At 36.7% G+C, this 12357-nt stretch overlaps 2 protein-coding genes across 3 annotated transcripts; both read left to right on the top strand.

Moving 5' to 3' along the window:
• The first annotated feature begins 2163 nt into the window (after positions 1-2163).
• Positions 2164-8988, top strand: LOC127178416 (ictacalcin-like). 2 transcript variants are annotated; one of them, XM_051131277.1, is made up of 3 exons: positions 2164-2257; positions 8189-8319; positions 8849-8988. In XM_051131277.1, exons 2-3 carry the CDS (start codon positions 8203-8205, stop codon positions 8984-8986), a joined length of 255 nt encoding a protein of 84 aa, XP_050987234.1. In that variant the 5' UTR covers positions 2164-2257; positions 8189-8202; the 3' UTR covers positions 8987-8988. The 2 variants fall into 2 exon arrangements, with proteins under 2 accessions (XP_050987234.1, XP_050987237.1); XM_051131280.1 differs by lacking the exon at positions 2164-2257 and having other exon boundaries at positions 8069-8319.
• A 1047-nt stretch (positions 8989-10035) lies between these two features.
• On the top strand, positions 10036-11453 carry icn2 (ictacalcin 2). Its single transcript, XM_051131276.1, has 3 exons — positions 10036-10203; positions 10825-10955; positions 11210-11453. Exons 1-3 carry the CDS (start codon positions 10197-10199, stop codon positions 11345-11347), a joined length of 276 nt encoding a protein of 91 aa, XP_050987233.1. The 5' UTR covers positions 10036-10196; the 3' UTR covers positions 11348-11453.
• Positions 11454-12357: the final 904 nt, after the last annotated feature.

Genomic DNA, 12357 nt, shown 5'->3' with positions numbered 1-12357 from the left:
CTTTAGCCACATTTAGCCACGAAATTTGCTAATTAGCACGCTATTAGGAAGCAATTGCAGAGATTTATAAAAAAACCTTATACCCACTTCTGCTGTAGTTGAAGCTGGATCAAGAATGATTTGTGTGAACATAGACGCATTTATGTAGATTGAGAGGCGCATTCCCTTCACAAACAAATGTAATCCACTGCATCTTCAGCTGCTCAGATGTCGGGAGTAAATGACAACCTTTATGTTCATTATTACATCCAGCAACACAACACCTCAATATATTCTTGTCTGACTTACATCCCTGCTCCGGCATCGAAACAATGGAGGTTGGACTGTTACAGCTGATCTGAGGTAAGACGCTCATGTCAATCAACTATCGTGGGAGCGGCCTCTGTCGTGACGCCACAATGACAGGCATCTGAGAACGGCTCAATTTGAAAAAGGGGATATTATTTTTACAGATTCATTAAAAACCACTGCATGGATTTTTATTATTATAAGGCAGATTTGCACATACACTGCCAACACACATTAATGTTCAAACAACACGAAAAAGTGAAATTCGCATCCAATGACCCCTTTAACAGTTTGCAGATTGTAAACATTTGACCTCAACTGTATAATCAGATACTGTATTTACTTTATGTTTTATTTAGATAGCCTATATGTGCCAGTGTAGTCTGTGTGCCATTGTTCAGTTCGCCTCAATCTGATTGTAATGCAGCATTTCGGAGACAGTGTACCCAGTGTAAACTGAAAATGGCAACTAAACAAATCTTCATTTGAGAGATAATTTCTAGTGCCACAGGAGCAGAGAAAACATTTTGGAAGCACACAAGAGCATACAGAAAACAGCACAAGGACATGCAGCTGAAAGTTGGAAGATTTCCTCTTAACAGTTCACCATGCCAGAGTGGAAATAAGACTGGCATCAGGAAAACATTAAATTTATCAGCCCACAGAGAGAAAGAGAAAGGAGGTGAGGTAGAAAGAAACATAGCGAAACAAAAAGAAAGTGCGAGACATGAGTGGTGGGGGCCAGTGTGAAGATGGTGTGTGATTTTCCATTCGGAGAAACAGAAGAATAGAAGCGAAACACGAAGCGCTTCCTATAGGAAGCATCATTACACACACAATCAACACAAACACAATACTTGCTTTATTTATTTAATATTACACAGGAGAGAAGGCCAGGAGGTTTATTTCAGTTCTAAAACTACCACATAGATGTAAAGTCTCTCTGATGAGCCCAGGCCTCATTACACACACACACACACACACATACGTCAGCTGCGTGCCAGTGTCGGATGCTTCCTTTCACAAGACTATATTAGAAATGTTTTAGATTGCTGTCTGAGTCACACAAACAGGCTCTCTCTAATTAACTTGATGAAAGAAGTCACTTCGGCAGCTATTTGAACTGTAGATTCTCTTTTCTTGTCAGCATAGTTGGGATTTTTAGGCAGAAACCTATTAAACACGTCGACCAGTAGCAGGTTATGTTGTTACAGTGCCATTAAATTGCATGCATTTATACCATTAAATGCACATATGACAACAATCCAATCTGTCCTTTACAAAAAATAGGCCTTTTGCCAACTTCCCTGTGTGACATCCTGGTCTCCCTTATTACTGTAACGGACAGCTTTAGACATTATGCAAATAAGCATGCGCTTTAACAAATTCATGTTTCTACATGTTCTCTTGTGTGAGCAGCATTCTAATTGATGCATGTTCATTATTGCAGCAAAAGAGAAAATGTGTCTTCTGTTAGGCTGACATCTTTTTTCGATTTTGCTTGAAGTTCTTATTAATGACGCAGCTGTGCATATTTAACGTTAGCAACGGGAAAGGGAGGGGAATTTGTGTTGTATGTCGTGGTGTTTGTGTTCTGTCCTCTAGCTATGTCAACACAGTACAATAAGTGGTTCAGTTTAAGCAGAGCCAAGATGTTTGTGCCATGCATATTTATTCAACAACAAGCATATCTGCACAAGACCGACCTCCAAACCTCCACAACAAGTATTTCCGCCATGTTCTCTCCTCTCACGTTCTCATCCACCCACCTCACTGAGGGGCTGAAGCTGATCCTAACCAACACTCGTGGTCAAAATGGCGCCAGGGAGGTCCCACTTACTCAGAGATGTTTTTGGATGGTGACTCACAAGGAAATTGGCCACAGACTCCACGAGATTTAATCATGAGTTCTTGTTTGTCTTCTCACTGCTGCTGCATAAAGTTGCCATTTTACACGCACAGAAAAAAGGTACAAAAGCTAACACTGTGGCAATGATCTGTTAAAAAGGACACCTTTGTACCTTTTTTACCTTACCTTAAAGGTACATATCAGTGTCTAAATGGCATTTGTAAAGGTACCACCCTGTTTTTTTGTTTTTTTCCAGAGAGCATATGAACATGTAGGTCTGCATGTGTGTGTTTCTCGTCATGTATGACTTACTTTCTTCTGCAGAGGACAAAAGAAAATTTTTAAAGAATCTTTGAACTGTGATGAGTAGATGATGACAGTTTTGGTATCCCTTTAAGAGAAATAAACAGTCCATATCAAACTGTATATGTGTTAAAAAAGTTAAACATTAACATTCACTGAGCAACTATGGCAAAAAAAAAAAAAACGCTGAAATTCTACCCGAGTGAGTCACCATCACTGTATTACATAAAGACGGAGGTTAAATGAGGCCAGTTGTGTCCTCCGCCCCCTTTTTTTTTTCTTTTTTTCTTTCTGACTCTCATTTCAAACTCTGCCACTGGTCCTGAAATACTAGTCCTTTAAAATGCCTTTCACATGTTCTTTTGTTGCTATTCATCCTCACCCACTCTTCCTTTTCACTTTATACACTCTGTTGTCTTTATTTACTTATTTTTTTAGCAGTGTGTTGCTAATAATACAAACTGCAACTAGCATACACCCAACACATATCAACACAGTGGAAACAGTGATTATTCTCACCCTTCAACAGCTGTAATACAGGATAATATCTTATACTGTGCCACCTAGTGACCTGGGATTCAAAAGCAGAATTCATGCAGTTTTTGCATATTTTTCTATCCTGCATTGCTGGTTTCTGTCCTTAGCATTTTCTGTAGTTTTGTTCGGCTGTGCAAAAAATAAAATGCTGAAAATGACTGATTTATGGCATAACATGCTTCCCATTAAGCATTAAAATGTCAGGTATGCATTAAAGGCTCCCAAACATGCAAATAGGCCTTTTTTTTCCAGAACGTTCTGCCAAATGCAAACTTTTTTTGCAGTTACAAATTATAAAGTCCGATTTTGAGAGGAAAAAAGGACTGATATGTTCTCAGAATTGCAAAAATTGTAAAATATAAAGTCAGAATTTATAGATAAAAATAATTCTAACCTTTTTCTCGCAAATGCGAGTTTGTATCTTGCAATTCTGACTTTTTGTCCCACAATCCCAAGTTTATACCTCGCAATGCTGACTTTTTTCTTGCAATTCTGACTTTTTTTCTCCCAAATGCAAGTTTGTATCTCGCAATTCTGACTTTTCTTTTTCTTTTTTTTTTTTTAATTATGAGTTATAAAGTTGGATTTCAGAACTGTGAGTTTACATCTCACAATTCTGAGTTAAAAGCGCAGTTGCGTGTTGCGGGACTTTTTTCTTTAAAATGCAAGTTTGTATCTCGCAATTCTGTCTTTTTTCTCACAATTGCGAGTTTATATCTCGCAGTTCTGACTTTTTTCCTCACAATTCTGACTTTTTCTCCCAAAATGCAAATTTGTATCTCGTAATTCTGACTTTTTTCACAATTAAGAGTTATAAAATCCAATTCTGAGAGGAAAAAACGACTGATGTTTTCAGAATTGTGAGTTTATATCTGAGTTAATAGCGCAGTTGCGTGTTATAATGTCAGATTTGTGAGATATAAACTCACTCATATAAACAACTCTAAAAAAAAGTCACAATTGTGAGTTTATTTTTTATACTTTATTGTATACTTTATTTATTTTTTTGTTTTAATTCAGTGCCGGAAATGGGCTTCCATATTAAGGCCACCTAATATAAAGTGGGACCCTTTTTTTGACTGAAAAACATGATGACATTCCACCTTCAGATGCAAATTTAATCTTTACTATGAATAAAATGCTCTTGAAAAATGCACTTCACAAAATAAGATGTTAAAAATGACTGCTTTTTGCGTAACTTCATTCTCATGAAGCACTGCAATGTCAGGTATGCATAAAAACACGCAACCCGCAAACAGGCATTTTTGGTTGTTGTTTTTGTTTTTGAATCTTTCACATTTCACACATGCAGATAAGCAGCTTTACATGATTTTTTTTAAACAAACCAAGCATGACCATATTATTGGTTTTTAGCATGCTTAGATTACTAGAGAATTACCCTGTGCTCTTAAAACATGCAGGAATGCTGAAGTGGTTCCATTATGATTGCAACACAGTGTAAGGCGATATATTCATGGCATCTTTTTCTGATTAATGATATAAAGTTTTCATTGCCTGATAATGGTTTAAGTTGTGCCCTGTAGCTGCGTGCCAAAATTACACTAGGCCAGTTGCATAAGCACAGCCACTATGTTAAGACTATGTCTGAAGAACTAGTCTTGCCAACTAGCAGTTAGCCAAGGGGTAATCCATCTTCGTTCTGATTCAAATAAAACATTTTAATGCAGCTAAGTTTAAAATGCTCTGCAGTTTATGCAACCAGCCACATTCTGCCAGTTCTAATCTCACCTCCCACCTGTCTGACTTTCTGCCCACCTGTATTCCAGAGTTTTGCAAAAGACACAAGCGCTTAGGCCTTAAAATGAAATTCACAAATTGAGTTTTTAACATAACCACTATTACACATACTCTTTTTTTAGAATAGAATTATTTGAGTGGTTCCATACAGTTCACTAAAGTGGTTCTCAAGAAACACCCAACTTGCGCTGCGTATCAAGGGCAGGTCTTGACAGTGGATTTGCCCTATGGCTCAAGTTTAAGGTTTGAGCTGTTTGTGTGCGGTTAGGAGCTGGTTTAACCAGCTGAGTTAGAGAACTCCCGATAACGAGATGCCAAGCCCACCTGTTTTTTTTTTTTTTTTTTTTTGCAAACTGGATAATTAAGTAAACAAAAGTTTAAGAGGATGAACAATAGGTGAGAGAGAGCGTAGACCAGAGTAGGACAAAAAAAAAAAAAATATAACACTCAATCTGTTAACACAGGTGCATTTTAATTCGATTTCTTGAAACCCAAGAAACACCATGTCAGGTAAAAGACTTTTTAGGGGTTCGAGTGCGTAGCACTGAAACCCTATTGTAATTGTTAGGATTTTTTTTATTAGGGGTTCGAGCGCGTAGCGCTGAAACCCTATTGTAATTGTTAGGATTTTTTTTATTATTATTATTCCGCGCTAAAACTGATCGTGCAGCCCAAACCGTAAGGCCTAGAGAGCTGAAACTTGGTCAGAAGGTAGTAGTCCTCCTCGCTACTCAGGCGCAAAGAACCGGCCCAATCGGCCTAACGGGGGCGCTACAGCGCAAAAAACTAACTTTTTTTACATTTTTGGCCATAGCTCGTAGAATTTTTTTAAAAACTTTACATCGTTGCAATCCTTGGGTCAAGCCCAACAAAAGTGTACTGGTGCAGATTTTTCGTTTTTCCGCAAAATGGCGTTATGTCCGATGGATCGGAACCAAACCAGTGCTGAAATGTTCTCTGGACAGTGAATATCAATAATTATCAAAAAAAAGTTGAAATTTTGACTCACGGTCAAATAGGAATGCCAAAACTAACGTTACCAAATTCTTACATTTGGCTATAACTTTTGAATGGAATGAGATATCTACACCAAACTTGGTACACATGTGTATAAGCTCAATCTTTGGTCAAATAACAAAAATTGCACAGCTCTGCCACTTGGTGGCGCTATAAGCCTGAAAAAACATAAAAATGACTATAACTTTGCAACCGTCAGTCCAATCAACCTGAAAATTGGTATGCAGTGTCTCTGTCCAATGTGCCATAAGGGTCTATGAGGACATTGGCCAATGAAGTTTGAGCACCCATTAGACAAGGTTAACGGAGGCCGATCGGAACAAAACTCACTGGGCATATTCGACTCATGGCCCTAAAGGTCTGTAAGAATTTTGAAAGAAATCGGCCACTAGTTGGCGCTAACGAGTTTTTTGCCTCTGTAACGTGCCTCACTCACGTGGTGTTTCACACATCCACACAATATGCATATCATTTGATAGATCTCCACATGCTGAGCAACTTTGCCTCAAGAACCATTGCTGTCAATCAAATCATTCATTAATTATTCACAAATATGTGAAAAACCTACTTTTGCGAACTAGTCCTAGGTTTTTCGCTCAATCTCGATCAAACCACTGCAGCGCAGTTCTCCAGACTCTCTAGATCAATAATTATCAAAAAAATGTGGAATTTTGTCCTTTGGGTAGCTATAACGGGGTCATTTAGAAAAGGGGCGTGGCCACATATACCCAAAAGCCTATCAAACCTAAACAAAAACTCAAAACTTTACAAAAGTTGGAGAAAACATGTGTCAGATGACTCTTAACAAGCATGTAAAATTTCATGGAGATCGGACCATAGGTGGCGCTATGACAGTTAAAAAGGCTTCAACAACACGAAATTTCAAAAGTAAATTGCCTTAAATTGCTATAACATGCTCATATAATCACAGAAACACTAGAACTTCATACCATATGATAGATCTCCTCATGCTGAGCAACTTTGCCTCAAGAACCATTGCTTTCAATCAAGTCGTTTATTACATATTCACAAATATGTGAAAAACCTACTTTTGCGAACTAGTCTTAGGTTATTCACTCGATCTCGATCAAACCACTGCAGCACAGTTCTCCAGACTCCCTAGATCAATAATTATCAAAAAAAAATTAAACTTTTGACTCACAGTCACAAAGGGGCGCCAAAACGTTCAAAAGAGGCGGGGCCACTTTTAGTAAAAAGGCTATAACTTTGGAACAGAATGACATATCATCACCAAACTCAGAACACATATGTAAAAGCTCCGCCTTTGGTCAAATCCAAAAAATTGCGGAGCTTGACCACTTGGGGGCGCTATAATAGAGAAAAAACATAAAAATGGCTATAACTTCGCAACCGTCAGTCCAATCAACCTGAAAAATGGTATGCAGTGTCTCTGTCCAATGTGCCATAAGGGTCTATGAGAACACTGGCATATCTCAAAAAACATGGCCGCCATCGACCTATGAAGTTTGAGCACCTATTAGACAAGGTTAACGGAGGCCGATCGGAACGAAACTCACTGGGCAAAAAAATGCTCATCTATTCACACAAACACTAGATCTTACACTTATATTTGTATGATATATCTCTTCATTTTGAACAACTTTCCATAGCACCTTAAAGACCTTAAATGCTCGAACCCCGGTAATTGCTGCTTGCAGCTATATTTATTTTATTATTTTTTTTAAATTCATATATGAATCCATGATTTGCACTCATAGAAATAGTCTTATTTTTAGCGTTTAATTTTACATTAATCACCAATAGGACAAAAACACAAGCAATTTGGCTCAACTGCGTTAAACTTCATTTCTTTTACTGAAATGTGTTACTGCTTAAACTGAACAAATGCATCTCGCTGTTGCACTACTAATTTAATGAATTAGAAATGTGTGGATTCCCTGCCTTCATTTTCTGATTTTTTGAAGGTGGGTTTGTATATGTTAAATGTTTTTCAGCCCTTAATTGATTGGCCGATATGTCTTTTATTCATTTCAAGGCAGTAGTTTAAGAGTGTTGGGAAGACAAGAAGAAGAGGCAGTTGGTGGTGGATGAATGAGTATTGACAAAAATCCCTCTCTTTCTCTCTTTCTCTTCTCTCTTCTGTCTTAAGGGTATGTTCAAGGTGTCAGCCACAATCCTCTTGCTCTTAAAACTGTCATTTTTTTATCCATCCTTTTCTGAAAACTCCCATTCTTCAGACAGTTAAGATCCACCCCTTCTCTGCCTTCTGCTTGACTCAACAGGCCGTAACCAGTTCTGTGTGTTATATTGTTGCTGGGCATGACATTTCATATATTGTACTTTTGACATCTCAACTACTAATACTTTTGGATGTTCTAAGCAATAGGCTTTATTTGATTATTATTAATATTATTATTTATGACACAACTGCTTTGTATCACACCCATTTCACAGAACTCCAGAAAGCAATGGCCACGTTGATTACAGTCTTTTACAAATACTCAGGAAAGGAGAGAGACAAACTTACCCTGAGCAAAGGCGAGCTGAGGGACCTGCTTAGTTCAGAGATGGGCAACATCTTAGGGGTGAGAGTCACTGCAAAACTGTTTCATAAACTGACCAGTTAAAATATGATTTCTCTTTTCATTATGATATTTTTAATGAAAACTTGTAGGTTTTCAAATTGCTTCATTTTATAATGATTATTTTTTTTTATTAAATAATAAAATAATTAAAATTGTATTTATTATTGTTTTGTATTCATTCTCATAATAATTGCATTGTGAGCTAATACTGATGGCGTTTAATTCGCATCACTGTACTGACAGTATCTCTGATTACACTTTTGTGTATGTTGTGAGGCACTCGGGGTGAGAGTCACTGCAAAACTGTTTAATAAACTGACCAGTTAAAATATAATTTCTCTTTTCATTATGACATTTTAATAGTGTATATATATATATATATATATACATGTATATCGACAACAATCGAAAAAGTTGAATTCTTTTCTATTCTATCTCATAATAAATATATTGTGAGATAAATATGTGCTGTTTAGTTCACATCACTGTACTGACAGTATCTCTGATTACACTTTTGTTTTTGTTAAAGAAATCTCAGGACAAGCCAGCTCTGGACAAGATATTTAAGGATCTGGATGCAAATAAAGATGGCACTGTGGACTTTCAGGAGTACATCACCTTGGTTGCCTGCATCACTATGTTTTGCAATGAATTTTTCCAAAAATAAAAAATAACCTTGTCCTTACAGAAAGAGTTTATCTGTAAAGCTATATGGTATATCTGAAACCAAAAATAAAGGTTTTTAATGTTTTTAATTAAATCTGTATTCTTACAATATGTGGGTGTGAGTGTTCATATCTGTAAATGTGTGTTTTTGTTATTGGTGGCTGCAGCTTACATACACATGTTATTCCTCTGGACATATTAGAACTATGCTTCATTTCCATATGGAAACATTCACCTACCTCTAACACTCCTTATAACACAATACTGACATACAATGAATTGTCAAATGACAGACTGCAGTAACTTATACTGTACACAGTGAGTATACAGTATAACCTGCAGGAAACTTACAATACAAAACAATACCACACCCCACCAAAAGGGGTCTCACATGCATTAGTGAGAGAGCTGTATATTTTTGTAGTAAATGTCATGATTGTGACATGTTAGTTGCTTTTTACAGAAAAAAAAAAAGGTACAAACTGACACTGTACCTTTAAAGTTCCAACAGGCATAATTTAAGGGGAAAATAAGCTATTTTTGGAAAATGCAACACCCCTGTAACATCTTTTTCTGTAGCCTATGAACTGCAGAAATATTATAGAGGTGTCTCGAACGATTCATGTCGCAGTTCTATTAAAATTCCAGTATTAGAGTATTTAAATTATTTGAAATGTGTTTGAAATTAGTGGTTAATATTCCACAATGTGAATTGTTAGGAAGATTTGATGCTGACGCTGTCTATCTGCGCACGTCGCGTTATTTTAATACGTCGAAGAAGAGCCAGCTCTCAACTTTTGATAACTATTAAAGCAGTAAAGCCCCAAGATGCTGTGGTTTACTGAGATTTTAAAACCGCTAGGGGGCGTTGTTAGACACGACGAGGAGCGCAGTAAATAAAAAGTAATAATCTTTTTGGCTTTTGTGTGCGGTTAGAAGCTGGTTTAGCCGGCGGAGTTAAAGACTCAAAAGGGACAAGAGATTCCGACAAGAGAGTGAATAATAAGAGCGAGGGAGCATCGTAAGGTAAAAGTAAAAGAGAGGGGCATAAATGTAGGTGCGGTTGTGTGTTAAGGGTTGGGACGGTGGGAGGGCGTGAATTCGGGGGTGGATCATTTCTCTGCATAAAACACCCAGTCCGTTCCTTCAGTGGTCACTCGCTCAGTCCTATTTTTCTTCACTTCCTGCTCGCCGTGAACTCCAGCAACACCATGTCACGTAAGAGACTTTTATTTTATTACTATTATTTATTTATTTATTTATTTATTATTATGTTTTACAGCTTATAATGAACTTATGCATCTCACTGCTGCACTGTATGACTTTGATGGGTTCAAACTTTGTAGACTGGCATTCGAGGTAGTTTTGTTATTTGTTATATGCTTTTCAGCCATTAATTATTTAGTAGAATAGTTTAAGAGTTTGTGTGTTGAGAAGAAAGCAGAGGCTGGAAAATTAGTCAGTTGATGGTGGATCAAATGACCAGTGACAAAATCAAGTAGATCTTTTTGTTTCTGTCTCTCTATTCTGTCTTAATTAAAGGGTATGTAGGGTGTTGCCCATAATCCGCTTGTGCTTAAAACTGACGTTTTTTTCTTTATGACTCTTTTTCTGAAAACTCCCACTCTACAGACAAATAAGATCCACCCCTTCTCTTCCTACTGCTTGCCTCCAGAGGGCTGTAACCAGTTCTGTGTGTTATATTGTTGCTGGGCATGACATTTCTTATATTGTACTTTTTGACATCTCCACAACTAATAATTGCAGATGCTGTAAACAATGAGCTTTGTTTGATTATTATTTATGATACACCTGCTTTGTATCACACTCATTTCACAGAAATCTACCAAGGAATGGCTCTGCTGATTGCAGCCTTTCACAAATACTCAGGAAAGGAGGGAGACAAAACCACCCTGAGCAAAGGCGAGCTCAAGGATCTGCTCAATGCAGAGCTGGGCGACATACTTGGGGTGAGAGGCACTGCAAAACTGTTTCATAAACTGACCCGTTAAAATATAATTTCTCCTTTAATTATGACATTTTAATATAGTTTTATATGTATATACACACTGTATATATAATTCTTATTAAATAATAACAATCAAAAAATTGAATTCTTTTGTATTAATTCTTATTATAAAAATATTTTTAGATAAATATGTGCTGTTTAATTCACATCACTGTACTGACAGTATCTCTGATTACACTTTTGTTTTTGTTACAGAAAGCTGAAAACCAGTCACAGGTGGACAATATATTTAAGGATCTGGATGCAAATAAAGATGGCACTGTGGACTTTCAGGAGTACGTCACCTTGGTCGCCTGCCTTACTGTGCTTTGCAATGATTTTTTCAAAAAATAAAAAATAACCTTGTCCTTACAGAAAGGGTTTATCTGTAAAGCTATGGTATGTCTGAAACCAAGAATAAAGGTTTTTTATGTTTTGAATTAAATCTGTATTCTTACAATGTGTTGGTGTGAGTCTTCTTATCTGTAAATGAGTGTTTATGGTGTTGGTGGCTGCAGCTTACATACACATGAATGTAATGCCTTAAACGTTCACCTATACCACCAACACTCCTAACATAATGCTGACATACAATGAATTGTCACATGACACAGATTACAGTAACTCATACTATATACTGTGCATATATGGCCTGCAGGAAACTTGAAAACAATACCACACCATTACCATATATACCATACAATACAATAGCACATATATGAAGACAATAAACACACGTTTGCTGACAATTGATCTGTTTTTCTGCTTATGCAATCTCAGGTATTTTCATAATTATAAAGTATTTCATAATACAATGTTAAACGACTCAACCTTTATAACAGTATAGAATACTACAAAAATACAACTTCCGCTTCAGTCTATGATTAGAAGGCACATCAGATCACAACAACAGTTACTGTCCCTTCATTCTAATATTAAGCTAACACCAAAGTTTATTAGTTTTAAAAACTCATCCCTTTGTGTTTTTAGCACAACATTGTTTTTTATGGGTATTTCATTGATTTCCTTTTTGTGAAAAAGCATAAGGTTCCCAGTCCAGTGATCAGACAAGCTGCCAATAACTACATTAATAATAATTACATTAATCTTCACTGGAGCTCATAAAATTTAACATTTTCCAGTAAATGTCTCCATCTTGTGGTGACTCTCATAAGGGAGCTTAGAACTGTTACTGTCTACTGTATATACAAATTTACAAAAAGATTTACAAAAAACTGTTAAACTCTTTACCCTCATACACTATTCCCTACATGAGTTTAGTAAATGGTCCAGAAGCAACACGAGAACTACAAGTGACTTCCAGTCAAATCCTTAGATTAATTCAATTGAAATTACAGACATTA

Source organism: Labeo rohita, chromosome 16 (genome assembly GCF_022985175.1).
Source record: "Labeo rohita strain BAU-BD-2019 chromosome 16, IGBB_LRoh.1.0, whole genome shotgun sequence".
NCBI lineage: Eukaryota > Metazoa > Chordata > Actinopteri > Cypriniformes > Cyprinidae > Labeo > Labeo rohita.
This window is presented reverse-complemented; position numbering and strand designations above follow the sequence as displayed.